Source organism: Coloeus monedula (assembly GCF_965178545.1).
Source record: "Coloeus monedula genome assembly, chromosome: 6".
Lineage (NCBI taxonomy): Eukaryota > Metazoa > Chordata > Aves > Passeriformes > Corvidae > Coloeus > Coloeus monedula.
Genome location: NC_138786.1, coordinates 42,939,737 through 42,963,068, shown reverse-complemented (window position 1 = coordinate 42,963,068; position 23,332 = coordinate 42,939,737). Strand labels below are relative to the sequence as shown.

Sequence of the window (23,332 nt, the reverse complement as noted above, 5' to 3'; positions counted from 1 at the left end):
ATGTTGAAAAACACACCTCATTCAAATGGATTCTACTTACCAAGTCATCTAGCTCACACTGTATGACTCTCCTCCCAGTATCCCTGAACATTTTGCCACTCATTTTGAAACATACAGACTTTATGAATAGCAATTTCATATTGATTGCAAGCTGATGAAAATGGTGGCTAATATAAGTCAGAGTCTCCCTTCCTCTGTAACTTCCTCAGAAGTACCTTGTGCAGCATTGATCCACTGCTGATTATTCCTTTGTATTTCAAAATGCCAGCCACTTCCCAACCCCAGTGGCACACTTCTTCAGGTGTTGCACAGTGCTAATTTTTTAATCAAAACATCATCAGAAGCAGAAGATAGAAGTAATGGTGTGGTGGTGTATTCCCCCCCCCCCCACCTTTTCAGGCCACACTGGGATCTGAGAAGTGCTCATTAGGCTTCAGCCTTGACCAGCAGCACCTGGGCTCAGCTCCTCTTGAGCTTATCAGAAACACTGTCTGCTCCCAGGAACTGAAGTTTCCAAACTTCACACAGTTTTAAAGTGCATAACTTCTCAGAATTTTTTTTCCTAGTAAACATTTTTCACCAGTTAAACCAAATATATAAGCATTTATATTTGAAGCATGATAGGTAATGCAGAGCAGGGACAAGAAATTATTCACACCTTGATTTGCAGCAGTTGCATAAAATAAAGACTGTGATGAGTTTACTGAGCCATATGGTTTTGAATAAGCTTGTACAGCTCCTTTGTATCATGTGGTCCTCTCTACCCTGGACTAAGGACCTTCCATATTGGCAAACTCAAAATTAGCCAAGTCAGACATCAAAAGTAAACCACAAAAAAAAAAGAGGTTCAAGGGAAAGAAAATATTCAAAAGAACCAGTGTTGCTTATAGTCAGACAACTATAAACATCTGCGAGCACTGAGAGCTCACTGTTTGCAATGAGAAATGACCTGCACAGTTCTCCGAGCAAGCTATGAGACTGAGGAAATGAAAGGAGCATCTTAGCGCAGGAGCTGAAGCAGATTGCTCATGTACAGTTTTACCTTCTAAACAGCAAACTTATATTGTGGCTGTCATACAAACTATGTTGCAAAATAGCTTACAAAGGTGTATATTTTCCATACAGCATTAAATAATACTCCACAGCAAAGGAAGAAGGAGAAATGTCAAAGTTGGAGGGATAAAACATAATTTTTTCACTGAGACTAGTAAACAGCTGGGCACAGAATCCTTGGCAACTGCTAAGGGGGAAAGGAGGCTCCTGAGTCAGGTGGCCAGATATGATACTGTTACTAAATTAGTGACAGAAATGGGTAGAAGGGATGACAGATAAGTTTTGCTTAGCAAAATTATTGATAAATGGCATGTGACAAAGTCTTGTATCTTTAGCTTTGTCTACAGTGCTCATAAGACACCAACTATCTCAGAGAGAAGGGGAAGTATCTGTCATTCATAGAGATGGTGACAGAGCTGTTGTCACCACAATGCTAAACCAAAAGCAGATTCCCCCTGGAGATGATGAGTTTGGGCATAGACAGACTGCACAGGATTGCCCTTACCTTCCTCCAAATCCCCCTGTCCTAGAAGTTGCAGGAGATTAATTTAGCCTGCAGGAGTAGTTCGCCCTTATCATCGCGAGATGATAAGACAGACAAAATGACTAGAAGATTGCAAGACAGTTACTCTGTCATATCGTATTCCTGCCTCTCATGGTATGATTTTTTGAATTTCTGGCAGACCATGTTTGTTTCTTTAGTCATTCTACCCTTTTCTTCTCTGTCTGGCTTCTGTTTCTCTTCTAGATGAACTGTGCCTGGCCCAGTGGGACTCTTCTCCCTTTGATTCACCAGATGCTACGTAACAGTAGTAACTGCTAATTAATAACTGTCTTAGTTATATATGGTGCTATATATTGCCACTTTAACACAAATAGTGACTTGCCTATGTAAAGCTCCACCTAGCTCCCATGTATTACAACTCCCTGAGAAGTATTCTTCCATATTCCAAATTTTAATTATACTCTAAAGAGTGCATCTCTTGATTTGATTTAAAGAACTCCTGTGTAACATATGGACGGCCATTTAACATAGACAGCACAACTCCTTGTTTTTAATGCAGAAGTTTTTTTATTTTAAATCACTATTTTGACACCGCTTTCAGTCTCTCTTCTTCCCTTCACTCCCATGTCCCAGTTCAATGATTTCTAAGCAGCAAGTATCAGAACAAATTTTATTCCAGTGCATTTGCTCTATATTTTCTGCTTTTTACTTGGGCATTTTCAGCTGGATGAACTGTGAAGTTATTGAACTTGTTGGAGACCGCGTGAATAGCACAGGGGAGCGGAACACGATGGCTGAAGAGGTAAAGGGGATACTGTAAAACTACACCTTCCAGGACGCCTTGCGGCCTACCGCGTGCGCCACCGCGCGGCGAGTGGCGTTATCCAGACTACAACTCCCAGGCCACGCTGCGGGCCAGGCGCATGCGCAGGTGCCGCCACCTTCCCCCTCCTCGGCGGCCCGGCTGCCGAGCGGACGGCGGAGGCGGTCAAGATGGCGCTCACCAGGTGGGTCCGGCGGGCCTGGTCGGGCCGTGATGGCGCTGCGGCTCTCGGCCGGCCCGCGGCTTCCCCGCCGCGCTGCGGGCCTACGCCGACGGGAGCGGCCGCGCTTGGGGAGCTCGCCGAGGGGCCGCGGCCTCTCCTGGGCAATGGGCCCGCCGACCGGGCCGCGGCCTCAGGGAGCGCAGCGAGAGTCGGTCGGGCCTGGGGGAGCCCTGGCGGGAGCGGGTGTTTGGCCCGTGGTTCAGGGTCCTGCTTACTTCGCGTGTTCCCTGCGGGAGGAAGGATCTCCTTTGCCTCGGTTGGGTCCGTGGGGTTTTGTCGAGGTTCCCTCACCGTCAGAGAGGGCGAGCGGTCTTTGTTGCGTGTTGGAGTGTCTCTCGCTGGGCTTGGGATTGCAGGTCCAGTGGCCGCCCCGGAATCCCGTGTTTCTCTGGGTATTTTCTTAGTAAACGCACAGAAGGGTTCTGTAGATAAGAAGAGCTGAAAAAGAGGAAGTGAAGAAATTTGGGTTCAACTTGCCCGTGGCAGGGAGGTGTCAGGTGTTGAAGAGGGGAGCTTGTTGACAGATCTGTTTGTGGGTGTTTGCCTTGAGAGAAAGGAAGAGCGAGTCATTGGGACTAGAGACACAGGAACATAATATTTGTTTCTTATCCATAGTAGTGGAAAGAATACCCAGTAGTATGTGGCATTCCTGTTGGAAAACGGGCATTGTCACACTTCTGTTCAAACACTATGTGAATGTGGGTGAGTTTAGTATTAGGTTTTTTTAGGAATCTTATAGAATGTTGAGAAAGCACACATTGCCTTTGCCACTCTAATCTCGGAAGTTACTGAATCTCAGAAGTTGTTCTCACATTTATGAGTGCAATGCTCAAGTTTCATAAATTGTTTCTTAATCTGTAGAGAGTGATTGTAGAGAAAGTAGTAACTTAGAATGAAGTTGACTCAAGCATAGTTGAGTATCAGTGAGTAAAGTTACCAGAATGAACTTTTTATGTCATTCTCTTTTGGTGGCTGTCCATGGATGTCCAGTTTTTTGCCAGCTCCAACTCAGCTGTCCCAAGATCAGCTAGAACTAGAAGAAAGAGCAAGAGCTCAGAGATCCAGGCAGACTGCTCTGGTCTCATCACGAAGGGAACCTCCACCATATGGTTACCGGAAAGGATGGATACCACGGGTGCTAGAGGTAAATATTTAAATTCATACAAGTAGTAGTGTGTCTGCTAAAGGAGGAAAAACAAATCTGGAGTAGAAATAAACTCTGAGCACTGTGAATGTAGCTGAGAATTGTGCAAAGCCTTACAAGCTGCATCATCCAGACTGCTTGATATATTCTTGTTTTGGAAGAGGTTCTAATCCACTGGATTTCTTAAAACATTTGATGGTAAACAGGATGGTCTAAGTCTACCTCTCTTCAGAGATTGTTGTGCTGTATTATGGAAATACATCTGTGGTCCTTTGGGTTTTACGGTCTGTGAACGCAAGGGTCCTCCAAGAAAGACGTCCATATTGTTCCTCTGTCTCTGTTAAATACACGTTCCAGATTATAGGTGAAGTAAGTGAACGTGTGTGTATCAGAGAAGAGAACACTCAGATGTTCTGTTAGAAAAGATAGCTGCTATTGGGGGAGAAAATTACAGTTGGAAGAAAACTTAAAAATTAGTCAGATATTTGTTAAGTATGTTACTAGCAAAAGGGTTTTGGACAATGTTGTGTGTCATTAGTTGTAACCCTTGCCAGTTTAATGTAATTTGAACTGGAACTGCTAAAAGTAGAAAGAAAATACAGATGGGTAGCTCTGATTACAAAACTGGTTTGGAACAGTCTCACTGTGAGCTGGAAAAACCTTGCAGTTTGAAATGATCCTTTACAATAACTTTTGAGACCTTTTCTGGTGAGTCACAAGCCAGTGCTCTTGGGACCAAGCATGCTGTTGAGGTTTTATTACAGTACTTAAATGTATGATCCTACGTTGTTTCCAAATACCATAATTTCATCAGCTTGTAACAACGTTACCCTCATTTATGTTTGAGTGCCATTTTTGTAAATCCAGCACTGTTCTGTGGTGATCCATGTATTTCAAATAGTAGTTCCAGTGGTTCACTGAAAGAAAACATTCTTATGTGGGTGATGTTAAAAATTATACTTTCATTATACCCAGTGTAGGCTTTCCTTCCTACACTGTTGAGTACTTAAGTTAATGTTTCAGTGCTTGTTCTTTCTAAATGTTAATAAATTTTTTAAGAAGTCAGGTGCTGAAGGTTTGCAAAGAGTTTCCTGCACCACTTGGCCACAAATTAATACATACCCAAAAAAGCCTGTTAAGGGCTCCTTTCTGATTCATAAACAAGTGCAAATTCAAAAGCAGCAAATGCTTCCAAAGCGTAATCTTTGTCCAGTGATCCTGGAATGCCATTGTTGGAAAAAGCAAAACCTGTTCTTAATACATTATGAGTTATGCAAAAAAAAAAAAAAAAAAAAGGAAGAATGACTGAATTTGGCTGGCTAATACTTAACAACAAATTGTTGAATGTGGGACATCCAGTGGAAACCTTCAAATAACTGAAACTATGTTTCAAGGAGCATTTGCAGATGGCATGAGCACACCATCCCTGTTTGGAAGTGTTCTGCTTGGTCATTTCCAGTCTCAGTCCACTCCATCCCCATAGTGGTAACTACTTGGTCACATGGTGAGCATGAAGGGAGACAGATCTGCTCAAGACACCCATTCTTATTTTTTGATGTGTTTTGCTACCAGACTCCATATAAGCCATGCCGTTGCAACAGGGAGCGGGATAGATGCTCATGCTGCTTTAAGCAAATGCTTCCTCCAAAGCATTGCATTTGAAACCGTAGCCTGAAGTTGTTTTGTGAGTGGTACTACTGGGTCCTCTGTGTTACTGAGCCAGGATTATCTGCTTTAAGAAGTCTTTTGGTTAGATATTTATTAAATCTTTTTACACCAACACACTGTAGGAGAGAGGAAATAAACTGTAAGAATATTGGGCTGTTGCATGCTGGGCCAGTTTTCAGTGTATTTACACGTCAAAGTAAGGAAATGCTTGACACATAGCATTGTAAAGCTATGAGCTACAGGCTTTGAAAGGAATGGAATGCTTTTTTATCTTTTTCACTTCATTATGGTGTGAAAAGCAACAAATAACCAGTAGAAGTCTTCATAAAAATGCTGCTCTTGTTATTTTAGTATCCACAGTTGCTTTATAGCGGAAGGTCAATTTTTGAAGTTCTAATTAATAACTCACATGAGAATTAAATACTTAATTTTTTTATTGTCTGTAGCGTAGTATTGCCTGCACATTCTAGTCAGTAATACCTGTTCCTACTTTGTGCAGGGAATAATTACTGCAAGATGGCTCTCCATTTCAGTGTCTTTTAATAACTGCAAGTTCTCTCATTAACTGCTCTCTTTCCAGTGAAAATAATAAAGTTACTGGAGCATTCTTGCCAAGTTAGTTTTTGTTGAAATCAATCTACTCTCTCATTCCATTTTGCATTTTTTTGTCTTTTGAACATTCACTACTATTTTCTTTTCTGTAGGATTTTGGAGATGGGGGTGCTTTCCCAGAAATTCATGTGGCCCAGTATCCATTGGATATGGGCCGCAAGAAGAAAATGTCCAATGCTTTGGCTGTTCAGGTGGATGCAGAAGGAAAAATAAAATACGATGCAATTGCTCGACAAGGACAGTCAAAAGACAAGGTAATACTTCTTCCAGTATGTCAGCTGGCATATATACTTGGAAGAGTTGTACATACACATTGCATATAATTGAACTCATTGGTCTGGCATTAGCCACATGGATTGCATCCTCTTTTCTTATGTAAGAACTAAAATAATGTCAGACAGAAATTGTGGTCCTCTCTGTAATGTAAGAGGTAAGTCAAAAGTGGCGAGAATCTCTACACAGAACTTACTTGATGGCTTAGCAGTTTTCATTTTCCAATGAAGACAAGAAACTGGAACAGTTCTGTGGCCTCATTTCAGTATGTAGAGAGAGGGGACAAAAAACCGGACAGAAAACACAGGTCAGCCTTCAGAATACCGCACTTTGTGTCTTACAGATGTAACATTTGGCACTTCCAGTTGTTTTCAGTGTTGTTGTGTGCTCTGTGTTTGCTGTTGTTGTTTAATTGCAGCAGAAAGTATTGCCAGTGGTTATACTCCATAAGTTTTGTGCTGAGTGCAGAGATGGCAAGATTCTCATGGAGTTTTTTAGGGGGGGAACTTCAACTTCCTGTATCCAGTAGCCTTTCTAATACCAAGAGATGACACTTGAGATCCTAACTAGTTTTGAGGTCAGATACTTGGGTCTGCTAAGTCTACTTTAAGGAGTATTTACATCTGCCTTTTCAAGTGTTACCAAGTGGGCTACATGGACTTTAATTCTCTTAAGCAGGTGTTGGGGGCTGGAAAACTGCTCAGGCATGATCAAGTGTATGACCAGCTGTTTCTTCCAGCAAGCATCTTCTGTAAAGAATAGGGTAACACAAAGAAAGCGTAAACAAAGTGTTAACTACACAGAGTGTTTTAACTAGTAGATATGAATAGTTGTTTTCAAAATAATTTGACTTCTTGGGCTTTAATTTAGGGTGCCTTAAAAAGCTTATGGTTATGTAATACGCCCCATATTTTACTGCATTTGAGGAAGGGAGGAAACCAAAATATAAACTTCACCTCTCCAGCAAAAAGCTGGGATGGGCATTCTAAGAATGTCAGGGAAAATACTTTTAACAGATAAATTTATTGTTTTAAATAGATTCTACTGCCAGTAGGATTTTATATTTAATTAATACTCTGAGTGTCAAAAAAGCATCACATCTTGCATATCCTCATCCTATGCCTCATATGTTACTGCAGTACCTTTGAAAAAGATGAGTGCAAATTGGTCTCCATGCTGTCATGTGGAAGAAAGTAGTTAGACTAAACAGAAAAAACCAGCAGTGGCAATATTTTTATTGACGACACTTTCCTTGGAGTTCCATCAGACTTTATCTAATGTCTGGAATTATTTTTCAAGAGGAAGGTGTTAAAATATTAATTTTATTTGAAGAAATTTTTTACTAAATATTTGATACTTCATGCTAAATAGAAATGTTGCTTTGTCGAAAGCATACAAAATAATTTCAAGCAGATAATTAGACAAGAAGTAATAATCATACCAATTTTGGGGAAGCTGCAGGCCAAATAATAAGAAAAAAATTAGTTAAACCCTCATTTTTACAACTTGTCAAGTACATCTTTACTTACTTGTAGGATTATTTGTAATTTGCATGTAATAGAACTGTTCAGATTGGAATCTTAGTACGTTCGAAAAATAACTAGATATGATAGTAGGCTTGAGGCAAAAGTGACTGTAATCTTTCACTGACTTACTTGGTTCAGAGTTAGGAAAATACTTCTTAACAGGTTAAATTAGAGTTAATTTAAGCCACTAATGTTTGTCATATTTGATTCATGAAGATCTGTACTTTCATTAACTTTCCATACGGCATCTATAATGAAGGCAGTAATATTCTTGTTCTCATTCACCAAGATGGAAGAGATGTGGGGCTTTTCCAAATCCAGGCTCTATAGAACTGTAGAGTTAGGGTTTTCTAACCCTGAGCTCTGCCTTCTGTGTCAGCTTGATCCTGGTTGCATCCAGCTGGATGTAAATGCTGAGATTAAAGATTTAAGTATTGTGATTCAAAGGGGAGTAAAACTGAGAGGAAAATTAGATCACAGATTCATAGAATGGTTTGGGTTGGGACACCCTCTGCCAGACCAGTTTGCTCAGAGCCTCACCCATTCTGGCCTTGAACACTTTTCAGGGATGGGATATCCACAACTTCTCTGGGCAACCTGTTCCAGTGCCTCACCAGCCTCACAGTAAAGAATTTATTCCTAATCCTGATTTAAACCTACTTTCCTTCATCTTAAAGCCCTTCCCCCTTGTCCTGTCACTACATGCCCTTGTAAAAAGTCCCTCTCCAGCTTGTAGGCTCCCTTTAGGTACTGGAAAGCTGCAGTAAGGTGTCCCTGGAGCGTTCTCTTTGGGCTGAACACCACCAACTCTCTCAGCCTGTCTTCATAGAAGATGTGCTGTAGCCCTGTGGTCAATTTGGTGGCCTCATTTGGACTCATTTCAACAGGTCAACATTGTGTTTGGGGCCTCAGAGCTGGATGCAGCATGCCAGCTCAGGTGTCGGCTGAGCAAAGTAGAGGGGCGGAATCACCTCCCTCGATCTGCTGGCCACACTGCTTTTGATGTAGCTCAGGATACAATTGGCTCTTTGTGCTGCAACAGATATTTGAAACAATTTCACTGGAAGCAGCAGAACTATTATTGCTTGATTTGATTTGCTTTGCAGGAGAAAATATTGGCAGAGATGTCATAGGGAGCAGTACTTCAGTGATCTGCGTTGAATTGAATAATGTGGAATATTTTCTCTTAAGACCTTCTGATAGTACAGTGTCAGTAGGATTAGATACAGAAGTTTCATTTTCCAGAGAGCTGCAGCCATAATTCAATATTTCTTCAATCTTAATACTTAAAGCTAAAAGAAACAGATACTTAGCAGCCTGACAGAAATTAGATGGAGTTTATTAACCTATTCTAGGAGCTACGTCTTTGGTCTGAGTTAGGAAGCAAATTTTGCTTTCGCTACAGTTTATGGATTTTTCAAAGTTGAATTTAGTATTCTGCCTTCCTGTAGAGGCAGCAGTTCCATCACCCAGCCCCTATATCTAGATGACTTGTCAGCAGTTTCTACTGTTGCAGTGGTTCATCTCTCTTGCATCTGTTCCCTTACATATTTAAAAAATAGTTGCTTCAGAGAATTTTGCCTGAAAAATACTGACACAAATGTGATAGTCTGACAAGCCTCCTGTTTGGGTTTGGCAGAAAATCTGCTAGACATGAAATGCTGGCTAATATTGACAGACCTGGATGCATGACCTTATGGATCTGAAGATGGAGTTCCTTCCGTCTGGTTGTCGAGATGGATTTCTAGCCTAGCTGTGTGGTTAGCTCTTGTGCTGCTGTAAATTCTTTCAGCACTTTCTCTACTTACGTTACTAAAAGCCAGGCTAAAATAATGCATCAATAGTGATATATTTTGGTGAGACTGATGCTGTCCCCTTATTAGGAAAATAAAAACATTTAATTGCATCCTGTGTTTTTATGAAGACAGAAGAAAGAGTGAAATCAAGGAATGGAACTGTTAGGTACCTTACTTTTTTCCAGCAAGAGTAACTTTTTATGTTGGAGTTGGATTTCTTCTTCATGGCCCAAGGCTGTGGCTTAGTTGTTAAAGGAGAAAAAAATCACAAAGCTTATTTACATGTTTTTTTTCCCAAGATTGTCAATTCAATTGAAACATTTACAAGAGAGTAGTTCCATTGTTGAAGTCCTGTCACAGCTATGGAACAGGTCAAAAGAACATGAATATAACTCAAATAATCAAAAGTGTTACTTACTTGCAACCTATTTGCCTTTGTGTCAGAGCTTGGTTTGAGAGTTTGTTACCATTTTTTTATCTGGTGTGTGTACCAGGCTTACAACCAGGTAATTTTAATGATTTCTAAAATGTTATATGCTTCATATGGAGAAACCATTCTTTGACAAGGAAGGAATTCATTCTGCATTGCTTGATAGTAACTTCTTGATGTACATATAGGATTGATGAGCACTGTACAGGGCTGGTTGGAATATATAGAACAAAATATGTCGAGGACAGGATTTCTTGTAGCAAATTAAGAAATTTCTATCAAGACACTTGAACCTGTCAAGTGCCTTGTGAGACTCTGAATGTGATTGATGTCTAAATCCTGCCATGGTACAGTATCTTAGCTAGTTAGGTAATATTATTCTCTTTCTGCTTGCAGTGGCATGCAGATTTCTAATCACTGCCTGTTAAGGCTGCCCCAGCCAGGGAATCGCATGGCTGTACCAAAACTTGAGCTTTTTCTTTGTGTCTAGAAGGAGATTCTGCTTTTCAGTAGCAATCAGAATGAAATATCTAAAACACAGGCTGATGCTTCATTTCAAATTTTACAGACTGAAAAATGGTAGTGGATGGGCACAGTACAATGTCAATCAATCCCGGTCTCCTCTTTAGCTTAGATTAATGAAATGTCTCAACATTACTCCTAAAACAAGATAAATGTCTTGAAAAACAACAAAAAGAAATGTAACTTCTTTATCTGCCTCTTTGTATCACTTCAAAAAAAGGACTACAATGAAAACAAGAGTATCAAGTTTTTGATGGCAGCAGAAATATTTGTATTTTCAGGATAGTTTAATCTATATTATGTATTTCTTCCATAATAAAGCATCTTGCCATTTGCATGCAATACTTCAAAGTTTAAATAGTTCGTATAGATCATTTGTACCTCACTGTAAAGTAGTTTTTAGAGTGCTCTTGGACCGCCACAAGGAGCACCTTCTTTTATTTTCTTCTTTTGTCTTTTGGGATGCTCTAAAGCTCCTTCAGCATACTTTGTTCTTCATGCAGCAAGACACTTGGACTTAAGAGTTAATTACCTTAGAGTAACTCTGCTCTTCAGATGTCCTTCATTCAGCATCTGAGAAGCTAGAATATTACCGATACTAATTCAAAGGATTAAAATTTTAGGAGTGAAGGCTGAGAAGCAGATAATCCTCTCATGTGATTAATTAATGCTGAGGCTAAAGGTTAATTTTGTAGTTGGACATGTACTGCATAATGAACTTGAAATAATAGTTCTTGACTTTTAACCCTTGGAACTAAAACTTGCTGTTTTGTTGGATACTTGTGAAGCATTAATGTAATACAATACATTTTTCCCTGAAGCCATCTAATAGTGTTCTTTCCCAATATTTTAAACCGGGACTGGAAGCTGCCAGCAGCTAGCTGCATGTTGTGTGAAAACTCAAGTACCTATAGAAGGGAAAGTGTCAAGGCCAGATTTCTCAAGTATTTATTTTTTCAAGAAAATAGTAAACCTAATGATGTGAAAAAATCCAGATGCTGGAAAATACTTGCATGAAATTCTTGGGTAATCCTTGAAAACAAAGTAAAAATGTGTGGGGTTTTGTCTGTCTTGAGGTCCCTAAAAAGGAAAATACTAGGAATGGGAAACAGAAAACTGCTGTCTAATGCCAGTTCTGAGAGCAATTTATACAATTATATTTAATCAGATTGCTTTGTTTCTTCGATCACTCCATCTGTAAAATGGGGTCCAGAGTATATATGTAACCAGGTCTTCTATGGGAGTAATTGAACGATATGTAATTGTAGTGCATTTATATAGTTTTATATTAATTTTAATTAGTACCCAAAGTATAGTCTAAGCCTGAAAGATTTCTTTTGATATATGTACATTTATTCCTGTTCATCAGCACAAGTAAAATCTAAATGTCTTCCAGGTTATTTACAGCAAGTACACAGATCTTGTTCCAAAAGAGGTCATGAATGTAGATGATCCTGAACTGCAAAGACCAGATGAGGAGGCAATTAGAGAGGTATTGTATGCACTGATGTGCCTAGTAAGCAGTGGTATGCTTTATGTCTTGTATATGGGATGAGATGCACACTGTGGTATTTTTTCTTCAGATAACAGAGAAAACAAGAGCAGCCTTGGAGAAATCAGTCTCTCAGAAAGTTGCAGCAGCCATGCCAGTTCGAGCTGCTGACAAACTAGCTCCTGCACAGTACATTCGGTATGTAGTGCTGGTGTTTGTGCAAGATGTTGTGATAGACAAAATGGATTAAAATTGGCATATTTGTTTAATTTCTGAGAACAGAAATTCCTGTTGAATTCTGTTCTTCTGTAAGGAATATGAAACTGGCTTATGTATTTTGAATTAAACCACCTAGTTTGAAGTGTGTAGAAATACGTCATTAACATGTCATGAGTTGTGGCACTTCGGTGGGGTTATTGTTTTAGCAACAAAACACAGATTTGCTAGGGATCACTATTAATGATACTGCCCTGAAAGGAAAGTATTTACTGCAAGTTTCAAGCCACAACAAGATATGTAACAAAGTTCTTCCTCCATAGAAAATGAGCAATTGGAAAGAATTGGAATGATGAGGAGGCTGATACTCATTTATGATGATTTTCTGTTTCAAACACAGAAAAATTTCATGGTAGGGTTACACTTGGCTTGAGGTTAATTCTGAAAAAAAAGTATGTGAAGAGATTGGTATTGAACAGTAAGAAGTCACCAGGGCTTCACAGACATAGGTGGAGGAGAGTATTGTGACAAGCTGTGTGTATTGTATTTGTTTTTCTTCCATTTCAGAATCTAGGTCGAAACAGGAGAATATAGCCCTGAAGAGAAGTTACATTCTGTCTGGTGTAACTGAGTCTGCACTCATTGCAGTATCATGTATGCAGTTACCTGCTGCTGACATTCATAGTGGAATAGTCTTAAACTGTTGTGGATAACATGAAACCACAGCTAGAGCAGTGAACTGAGTAAAAATGGAGGTGGGAAAGGAATATCTAGCTGTGTGCAGAAAACTGAGCACTCTGTTTTATTCAGGTACACACCATCTCAGCAAGGAGTTGCATTCAACTCTGGGGCAAAACAGAGAGTTATTCGGATGGTGGAAATGCAGAAGGACCCTATGGAGCCTCCAAGATTCAAGTAAGTGTTCACAGCTTGTTCAAGGCAAGTAGAAGATTCTGAAGTGTATTTCTGTGCAACATGATGATTGTAATTGTTTTCGTAATTGCTCAGAATTAACAAGAAGATTCCGCGAGGACCACCATCTCCTCCGGCACCTGTAATGCACTCTCCTAGTAGAAAGGTATGAAACACCATAGCTGTTCTCAGTTTTGAATGCTTAGGTGGGTCACAAATTCTTCTTTGATCTAGTTCATTTCTGTGTACCTTCTCCTTACTGATCTTTTGATGTGATGTTAAGTGATAAACTTGGTGCCTGGTGCAGTGTTTTTGTTTGGTTGGTTTTTTTTTTTTCATTTGGGCAGTTCTGTAAGTTGCTGTCTTTTTATCTATCTTGTCAAAGGTTGAGTAGATGTCTCATGTATTTTATGCAGGGCTGCATTGCTAAATTAGTTCATGGCATGAATGAGTTGACCAAGGCTTTAGCCTGGGTACCCTTATGTTGCTTTTAGACAACACTGTTAAAATAATCTTTCATAACACTAGGTTGTGTCATTAAGGATTAGCTCCTTCTGAGAAATGATTGTAGTGGTGGTTCATCAGTTTGGTTCAACTTGAACGGCTGCTAAATGTGCAGATGTTAACAAGCTGGCTGAGAGTTACGGCCTGTGTGACAAAAGCTTAAGAGGATGGCTGAAGAGCTGTCGGGACTTTATTCAGTGTTGGCAAAGATACAGTACAAAGATAAATCCCATGGCAGAGAGTTTGGAACCAGCTGATCTTTAAGGTCCCTTCCAATCAAACCATTCCTTGATTCTGTAATCTTATTGCTCCTAAGAAGAGTTGGGGTTTTGTAGTGGAGTCCTGAACTTTCTACTCTGACTTACTTCAATAGTTTCATAGTTGCTTTTGAGAAAGAAAACAGTATTTCCTTTTACTATGATTCTGAAGATGACTTTGCTTCTTCTCTTAAATCAGATGACTGTGAAAGAGCAGCAAGAGTGGAAAATTCCTCCATGCATTTCAAACTGGAAAAATGCAAAGGTAATTAAGTGGTCATAAATTTATTTTCCTAATGTTGCACCCTGATGGGAAACTTCTGTGCATGATTTAAGCTTGAATAATACTGATTTTAAACCTCTAGAGTTAGGTAAACTGGCTGCTTCTAGCATGAAGAGCATATGATCATACAGCTCATTTTTCTTCAGTTTGGCATATAAGGGTTGTCCAATGGAGAGTATAGAACTCAGGGAAAACATGTTACTTCATGGCAGAGATTATAAATTTTGAGAGGAAAAAATTATATTAATTAACATCCCCATAATAGCGCAGTCGAAACTCAAAACCTCTCGAGGTCACAAAGTAAAGCCATCTAAACTGAAAAAGACCAGACTATCAGAGACCCAAGCATGTTTCTTTTTAATACTCCAGTCCATATTTCTGGAAAGTTTTCCTCGTTGCATTCTTTCATTAATTAATTTTTACGACTGGTCAGCTAGCTATTTTTTTTCCTTGTTTGAGTAGGTCCTGTCCCATTGATTTTTATCAGCTGTTCAGTTTATGTTCCAAGACAGGGGAGAATTTATTCCCTGCAGTAACTGGTTTAATCATTCTGAAACATACTAAGCTGTTGTCCTGAGACAGCCCCTTCAAATGGAGGAAGGAAAAGCTGCATGTTTGGAGGTTACTTTTTTCTTGTGTAGGCCAACACAGCTGTCTGACTGGGACCGATGCTAATTAGGAGATCAATTTTTAGGTTGCAGATGCTAAAACCAAAGCAGAAATTTTGTAGAGCTCACTAAAAAAATCTTAAAATATCATCTATTCATAATTTTGAGTTTCAGCTTTGGAAAACAAAATTGGTATTTAGTGTGTCTTGCTGGCTGCCTTGCCCCTTACTTTCTCATTTTGAATCAGCTAACCTCTTAACAGGTAGGGAAACCATTTAGGTAAAACAGCTGAGATACTGGAGAAGCTATTATCTGTAGATTTTTTAAGACAAAGCAAAAAGTGGACCTTATCAATTGAAAACTTTCTTTTGTCCTAAGATGAAACTTGAAGGGAAGCTGTGATTCAGATTTGGTGGGAGGGTGGAATTGGAGTGAAGCTTAGTATTACCTGGTAAGAATTTGAAGTACGTATGAAAAGGAGATCCATTGAGGCATAATAATGATGGGCTATGAATTTTGTATGTGTTTTTTTTTTCTTACACAATAAATATAATAATGCTTGTTATTACAAATACTGTTTCTGTGATTAACTGCCTCTCTGTTTCCACTGTAGGGTTACACCATTCCATTAGATAAGCGTCTGGCTGCAGATGGCAGAGGATTGCAGACTGTTCATATTAATGAAAACTTTGCCAAACTTGCTGAGGCGCTCTATATTGCTGACAGAAAGGTCAGGTAGTTCTTTAAACTGTTTTGTTCCATATAGTTTTACTATCTTTGTATGCTAATTTCCTTCAGAAAATCAGCTGTGAATAGGCTATAGCTTTTTGATTTGTTCTGCTTCTTTGCTAATGTAAGACTTAAGGTCTTATCCCCACTACCTCAGAATCATTGGCTCAGCGTGGGTTAAGTTATCGGAAGTCATGGGTCTTGTCTCTCAGCGCTAACTGCTGTGGCTGATGGGCTTTAAGCTTCCTAATTTTGGCTTCATTTCTGTTCCTGTTTACTAGCTAACTCTATGACAGATCTGCTTGTATCCCAGGTGGTAGGCTTTCTGTATTTTTACCTGTGTCTTATTTGTGCAGGCTCGTGAGGCAGTAGAGATGCGTGCCCAGGTGGAGAGGAAGATGGCTCAGAAAGAAAAGGAGAAACATGAGGAAAAGCTCCGAGAAATGGCTCAAAAAGCCAGGGAGAGAAGAGCAGGGATCAAAACACATGTTGAAAAAGGTACATTTCTTTGTTATTAAGATGCTATGGCTTTTTTTAACACTCTGAAATGTGGAGCAATAACCTGAGAACTTAAAATATCCAAATACCAGCTGAAATTTCTAAGCATTACATCAGTTCGTCTCTTCACTCTATTGGTTAAGTCACTGGCTGGTTTGATGGGATGCAGGTTTGAACCTCATATCGGTATGTTGGTGTATACAGGTTTAGGACACTGAGAATTTCGGAGTTAATAATGCATCAGTGCGAGTGGTGGCTTTCATGGACAGTTCTAATGTTTTTAGAAGCAGCATGTTGCAGACGAAGGGCAACTTTGTTTAGAAGAACTAAACCATCTTTTAAGTTTTCAAAGCTGGTAAAACGCAATATTCTGTCTCTTGCACTGTTGTAACTGGTCTTGCAGAGCTGTAGTTTTGTTGGCCAGCAGGCTCTAAAATCCCTGCTGCCAACCTAACTAAATTGTCACCATTGTGATAAGTCTTATGTTCTGATTGAAATTACACTTCAAGATGATGAACTTACAGAGCAGTTACGATCTGTCTAGAAGGCGGAGGGATATGGTCATACGAAGCCAGATCCTGCAGCTGGGATGTACTAACCTCTTACCAACAGGCTGGGGGCTGGCCAGCTGGACAGCCACTCTATTGGAAAGGACCCAGGAGTTGTAGTGGACAATATGCTGAATATGAGCCAGCAGTGTGCCCTGGCAACAGTAATGCTAAGGGCATACAAAGCTGGATCTGCAGGATTGTAACCAGTAGGTCAAGGGAAGTAATAATTTCCTTTTATTGGAGACCTGTTAGACTGCATCTGGGATACTCTGTGCAGTTATGGGCCTCCAGGTACAAGACGGACATTGATAAATAGGAGTCAGTTCAGTGGAAGGCCATCAGAATGGTCACAGGCTCAAGTAACTGCCTGTTCAGGTGATGCTGAGAGAATAAAGCTTGTTCTGCTAGGAGATGATGTGCCATTGGGGCCAAATAATGGGAACTTACCCACAAGATCATCCCATAATGATTCCTAAATGATTGTCACAGCTCTTCACCAAGTTGCATGGTGGAAGAATGAGACAGTGCTCGAGAGTTGAAGCAGGAGGTTTCAACTATATGTTAGGAGAAAAATTTTCACCATGAGGACAAACAGCAGTGGAACAGGTTGCCTAGGAAGTCCGGCAGTCTCTATCCTTGCAGGTTTTCCTCACCTGAGTGGGGAAAGCCCTGACCAACCTGGTTTGAATTCAGCATTGATAGCAGGAGGTTGTGAATTAGACTCCCTTTCAACCTGAGTGATTTTCTGATATTGCATTCCTAGACAGACAAGTATTCAAAGCTCTTGAAAGTTGGAAGAACATAGTTGTTAGGGTATGTCTGCTTTGACTCTTATCAAGGACAGTCAGTTGCTTGGGGCATAAGAAAGCTGTGGTGTTCCGTGTGTTCACTTTAAATAAAGTGTAACATTTTAAATAGCACTAAGGGTCACTACTCTTCCGTAAAAGAATACTGAATGGAATTACTGTGCCAATGTCTGGCATAATTAATTCAAACTTCAAATATTTCTCTATAATGAGCAATCTTATACTTGTTCAGAGGATGGAGAAGCTAGAGAAAGAGACGAAATCAGACATGACCGGCGCAAAGAGAGACAGCATGACAGAAATCTTTCCCGGGCAGCCCCTGATAAAAGGTGAGTCACAAAAAAAAACTGGTTTATTCCTGTACTGGCACTGGCTTCCCCACCAGGGAACCTATTGCTGGGCTTTCCTTTTCTTGATGTGAGTGCCTGAATTTTATCTTGTGGAGATAGTCACTGGTACGAAGCACAGTTCATTGTATGAAAAGGTATTACTGTGTGAAAACATTGCAATATTCTCTTCAAAATGTAGAATTTTCCACATGAATGGGAGAGGGGTGTGCTGTGTTGATTTTGTGTGGGTTTTTCTTTAGCAGAACTTCAGTATATTCAGGTTTAATTAACATGTTGACAGCAAAGATTGAAACCTGAATCCTCTAATTTTGGTGAGACCAGAGTTATCAATAGTGACTTTGCTTCTTGAAGCCGCTGGTTTAAAGTAAGCTTAGATTTATGAAGGTAGGCTGAAATATCTTACTAGCTGAAGCCACTGAGATTTCTGAGTGCAAATGGTTTCTGGAGGCTTAAAATCTCTAATATGTTAAAATTGGATTGCTTGGCCTTCCCAGAATATAACTACACTGATTCTTGCAAAAATAAATATGACATTTTAGACCAAGTCACCTTGATGTGAATTGCAGATAGTGGAAAGCAAATTTAAATGTCATGCCCAGCTGAACATAACTTTTCCAAATGTTTCCTTTGCCAGGAGACAAATTTTAAATGTTACCTAGTAAGGAAGAACAACAGTCAAAATCTGGCTCCTGCGGCAAATTGTTAGCATCTAATACAGGATCCAGTTGCAATTGAACATGTCAACAACTATGGTTTACTGACCTCATAAAACTTTTAAATTTTTAATTCAGGTCAAAGCTGCAAAGAAATGAGAACAGAGATATCAGTGAAGTTATTGCCCTGGGGGTACCCAACCCCAGGCCATCCAATGAAATCCAGTATGACCAGAGGCTGTTCAACCAGAGCAAGGTAAAATACCTTTTCACAGCTGTGTAGCTTTCTATGAGAACATGTTCATCCTTCCTTAGTGGGTATGGCTAGAATACTAAAGGGAGCCTGTTCTCATGGTTGGTGTGGATGCACTCAGAAAGAAGTCTTCACATAACTGATTAGGGAACTGTTGATTTCCTTTATCCAGAGCCTGTGCAAAAAAAAAAAAATCGAATATTCTAAGTGTATAGCTGAATTAAAGTGTTTTTGTTGTGATTTTTCTCATTGGGGAGTGGGGAGAAAAACTATTTTGCCTTCAAGCTGCAGTGACCTCATTTTCTTCTCTTGTACAAATGTACTGACCAAATAGGGAAATCTGCTTTCAGAGAGAAGTAAATACTTTCTATTCCCATTACTGCTTGTGTTAATAATACTTCTGAAGATATAAACACTTGACAGCAACATTTATTTCCTCTGAATTTTATACTATTCAGAGATGACAGAATATATTAGGCTTCAGCAAATCCCTCAATAGACCTGCAGTTTGTCAATCATTCTTTTTCATGTCTCCAGTGAAAGACTTGCAGGCAAGAAGGGAAAGCTGATGAACCAAAAATTAACAAGCAGACACTTCTACTTTCACAGTTTATATAAGCCTCTCTATAAGTGTGATTTGGATCAGTCAGCTTAAATTAAGTTAGCTGACATTTTAGAGATTCACTTGTGCTGTTCTGCTGTTCTTCACAGGGTATGGACAGTGGCTTTGCTGGAGGAGAGGATGAAATTTATAATGTTTATGACCAGCCTTGGAGAAGTGGCAAGGACATGGCCCAAAACATCTACAGACCAAGTAAAAATGTGGATAAGGACGTGTATGGTGATGATCTAGAGGCTCGAATAAAGACCAACAGGTAAGGAAATAAATTTAAGAAATATTCTTAATTAGTACTCTGAAGTTAGTCAGCTGAGAATCATCTTCTCCTGCAGGTTTGTTCCTGACAAAGAGTTTTCTAACTCGGATCGTAACACAAGAGGCAGGGGCAGAGATGGGCCAGTTCAATTTGAGGAGGATCCATTTGGTTTGGACAAGTTTCTGGAAGAAGCTAAGCAACACGGTGGTTCTAAACGGCCATCAGACAGCAGCCGCCCTAAAGAACATGAGCATGAGAGCAAGAAGAGGAGGAAGGACTGAATGCCTCTTCTCCTTGAGAGGTAGGGAAATGGACTGCAAGCTTGGACTTCACGCAAAAGGATTTTTAATAGTGGGTGTACAGGAGGATGGCGTTGTAACACAGCAGTTCACAACTCTGGCCGTGTGGATATATACACACACTAATTCTTCTACATAAGACTGCTACCCAAGGAGAAAGGAGACCACTCTGAAACATTTCATAAGGGAATTCATGTTTCTTTAGCAAGTTCTCTGACTTGGCTGATTTCCCCATTGCCCAGCATCTCAGGGTAACAATGTAGCCCCCTTCCTACAGCTTTAGTTTTTGTAGGTAGCTAAAGCTTTGACTTGATCTGTTAAAAGCTTTCCTGCTGTATATAATGATCGTCTTATGCTGTAACAGATGCTGGGGTGTTTATGATTCAGTGTTTTAGTGTGGCTATACTGTTTTTTTGAACAAGGGAGGGGAAACAGCTGGATTCTGTTTTAAAACAAGTACTCATTCATAGTTTCTCGGTAATCTTTATTTTAGTTTCTTTACATTTAGTGAAATAAAGCCTCCTTCCACCACTCATGCACTTTGATTCTTTCTTTGACTGCGTCTTCTACGGGTCTGCTGTCTGAGAGTGAGCTGAAAACAATGGAAATTATTGAAATTACTAGGCAAGAAGGTTTATATTTCATTTCATTGTTTTCCATTGATATGGAAAGCAGAAGATACATTTATAACCAATTCAGTTTCATGAGCCCCAAGCCAGGGCTTTCCTGACAAGAAAGTTGAATATATATGGACAGCAATTGCTTGTTGTTCCAGCAACTGTCTAAACCTAGCCTAGAACCAAGTGGGAGAAGTGCTCATGTGTTCTAGAGAAGCCTGCATTTTTTAAGAAATGAAAATAACTACTGCTTGCCTTCTGCTTTTTATTTCACTATAAAGAAGTCTCTTAGCTTGCACCTCTTGTGAGAGTATAGTCTTTGAAGCCTAGGCAGTTAAGTGCATGTGGCTATCCTTAAAGCTTCAAGAATAAAAGCAGCAAAAATTTCCAGGAAATTTACACAAAATACTATGCTATTTCTAGTACTTAATTTGGTAATTGCATACAGATAACATCCTAGTTCAGCACAATTTATGAAGGACCAGCCTACTGCCTATCTAGTCACAGTTTAAGGAGTCTTAATTTCTGCTGCCATTTTTGTACCACAGTTGGAACTTGCAGGTTGGTTCTTCTTGGGAATGGGTGCTGAAGTACCACAACCAACAATAACTTATGCAGTAATATGAACCATGTCAAGCAAAATACTTTATCACAATCAAAATACTGCATCACTGAAGTTTGCCAATTAATTTTACTTTTACTTTCTCCTAGCATTCAAAGTCTCAAAATAAGAAACTAGTTGTCAAAAGGATATTGAAGAATTTGTATTAATTAATCAAAGGCTTGAACTGATTGTGTCTGGTAACACTAGCCTGCTTGTTGCTCATGACTTCACTCTGTAGTACACCCTCTGAGTAGTTGTATCAGCTGAAGCACATACAAGTCTGTAAGAAAATCCCCTATTAGGGGAACATACCAGATGCAAATTTCTAACAATTTTGACATGAGAGCTGTTAACAAATCAATGGCTTTGGGCAGCCATTGACTCCCTGTCCTTTATTCCTTATCTGTCAACACTACTGCACACTAGATGTTGGGAAAACGGTGAGATGGCTTTGCTCAGTTTCTGTGTTGGAGTGACGCTGGAGGATATAGTTGTCTGGCTCTAGCTGACCAGTCAATGACATACAAAAGTGTCTGTGTGCCAGACTACTACACTGTCTTGATCCCATACACTAATGCACTAACATTTAAAATGTTAAAGATGGAGAGAATAAAACCCTACACTAAAGCAACTTTAAAGTTGCCTTGAACACATGAAAGCAAGCAGCTGATTTCTCCTGTATGAAATGACAGCTGAAGAAAAATAAATTTCACTAAAGTTCAAAACTTAGCGTCACTTTCTTTATCACGTTTCCCCAGCCACTCAACATCCAGATCAGATGTTGGAATCCACCTGCAGAAACCTGTGTTTCAAAGTGCAAACTAGTTGCATAGTAAATCCCAAACAGTTTTACTTAATTCATGTTACTTTAGCATAGCAGGAGTTTTTAGTCTCTTGTGTGTGTGATCTCTCTGGTAGCTCTATGATCTTGACCCTTAACAACTCAAGCTGAGAGGAGGGAATAAACAGAAGTGGTAATGATTTAAAAAACATTGAAAGCACACTGAGTGACAAAATCCTTAACCACACTTTGAAAGACTATGGTAATATTTTCATGTTACTGTATCCAACTGAAAGCAGAATTAGAGTCAACTCATCGCCTTACTTCATGAAAGGAATTAGCACATTACCTTGGAACCTTCAAGAATGTGGGAGTCCTTCTGTAACACATTCTGAACTTCTTCTGGAGTTGAGAATTTAATCCAGCAATAACGTCTGTGAAAGCCTGTATCTCTGTCCTAATTACCCGTTAAAAAAAAAAACAAAATGCAATTACTATAGGAAATACTCACAGAGGCTGTTAAAAACTTTCTACAGATATTGAATTTAAGGATTATTCAGAAATGATCAGAGGAATTGGCACACTTGCTGTTTCTTCACACTAAGACATTTGCTGTCAGTGACAGCATGTGGGGTCTAGCAAAGGCTGTTCTACATACCTTTCAATTTAAATCTAGCAATAATTTTTAAAAAATCACAATCTTAAGATATGGTTGAAGCCTGGAATAATGCATAGGCAGTAGTTTCAAACTGCAGTATTCATCTACTAATAATAGCCAGTCACAACAGAACTGACATTTAAATGGCCACAGTACATGAAATGCATTCAGCAAGATATAAAGCAGCTACTTAAGAGACTAAGAAAGCATTCTGCAATTCAGAATGACAAACACTAACTGCACCGGAAAGAAAAAAGTTATTTTTAGAAATAATTTACCAGTCAGAAAAGACAATTGTCAATAAAGAGGTGATAATGAGGAAAAGCCAGGTGTATCCAAGTGCCTTCTATGTCTACTCATATCCCCCTCAGAGCTCACAACAGCTCAGCCACTCTGATCATCAGGCAACACTTCCAAACCACCAGGGAAGTTTTCACCTACAAGGCACTGCCTGGTTTCAGTATCACAGTGATGTCTAAATTAGGCTGTCCTACACTGGGATTTTTGTACCCCTGGCAGTTTTAAGCATTAATGAAACTTCTTAAGTAATCACTGAATCTAAAGGTACACATGCATGAGTTTGTGGTAAGCCACCAGACTTTACAACAGAATGATGCAGTCTGTCCTGGGCCTGAGGAAAAATGATGTGACAGGCAGGTGCCTAAGCTTCAACTGTTCAAAACAACCAGGCTGTTTCAAACTATCTTTCTCCATTTCCACACTAATCCTCAACTGAGGTGAACCCATCAGCTCACTAACTGAAGTTCACTACACACTGAGCTTAATCTAACAGACCATTACTTCACATGGA

General features: G+C 39.6%; 1 protein-coding gene across 1 annotated transcript; it reads left to right on the top strand.

The window, feature by feature from the left end:
* Positions 1 to 2,466: 2,466 nt before the first annotated feature.
* On the top strand, positions 2,467 to 20,393 carry SNW1 (SNW domain containing 1). Its single transcript, XM_082283515.1, is given in 15 exon segments — positions 2,467 to 2,517; positions 2,519 to 2,565; positions 3,595 to 3,748; positions 6,121 to 6,282; positions 11,972 to 12,067; positions 12,159 to 12,265; positions 13,094 to 13,198; positions 13,292 to 13,361; positions 14,156 to 14,221; positions 15,461 to 15,577; positions 15,933 to 16,074; positions 17,664 to 17,760; positions 18,573 to 18,690; positions 19,399 to 19,562; positions 19,639 to 20,393. Coding segments are annotated over 15 exon segments (1,686 nt in total). The 5' UTR covers positions 2,467 to 2,481; the 3' UTR covers positions 19,844 to 20,393.
* The last annotated feature ends 2,939 nt before the right edge of the window (positions 20,394 to 23,332 follow it).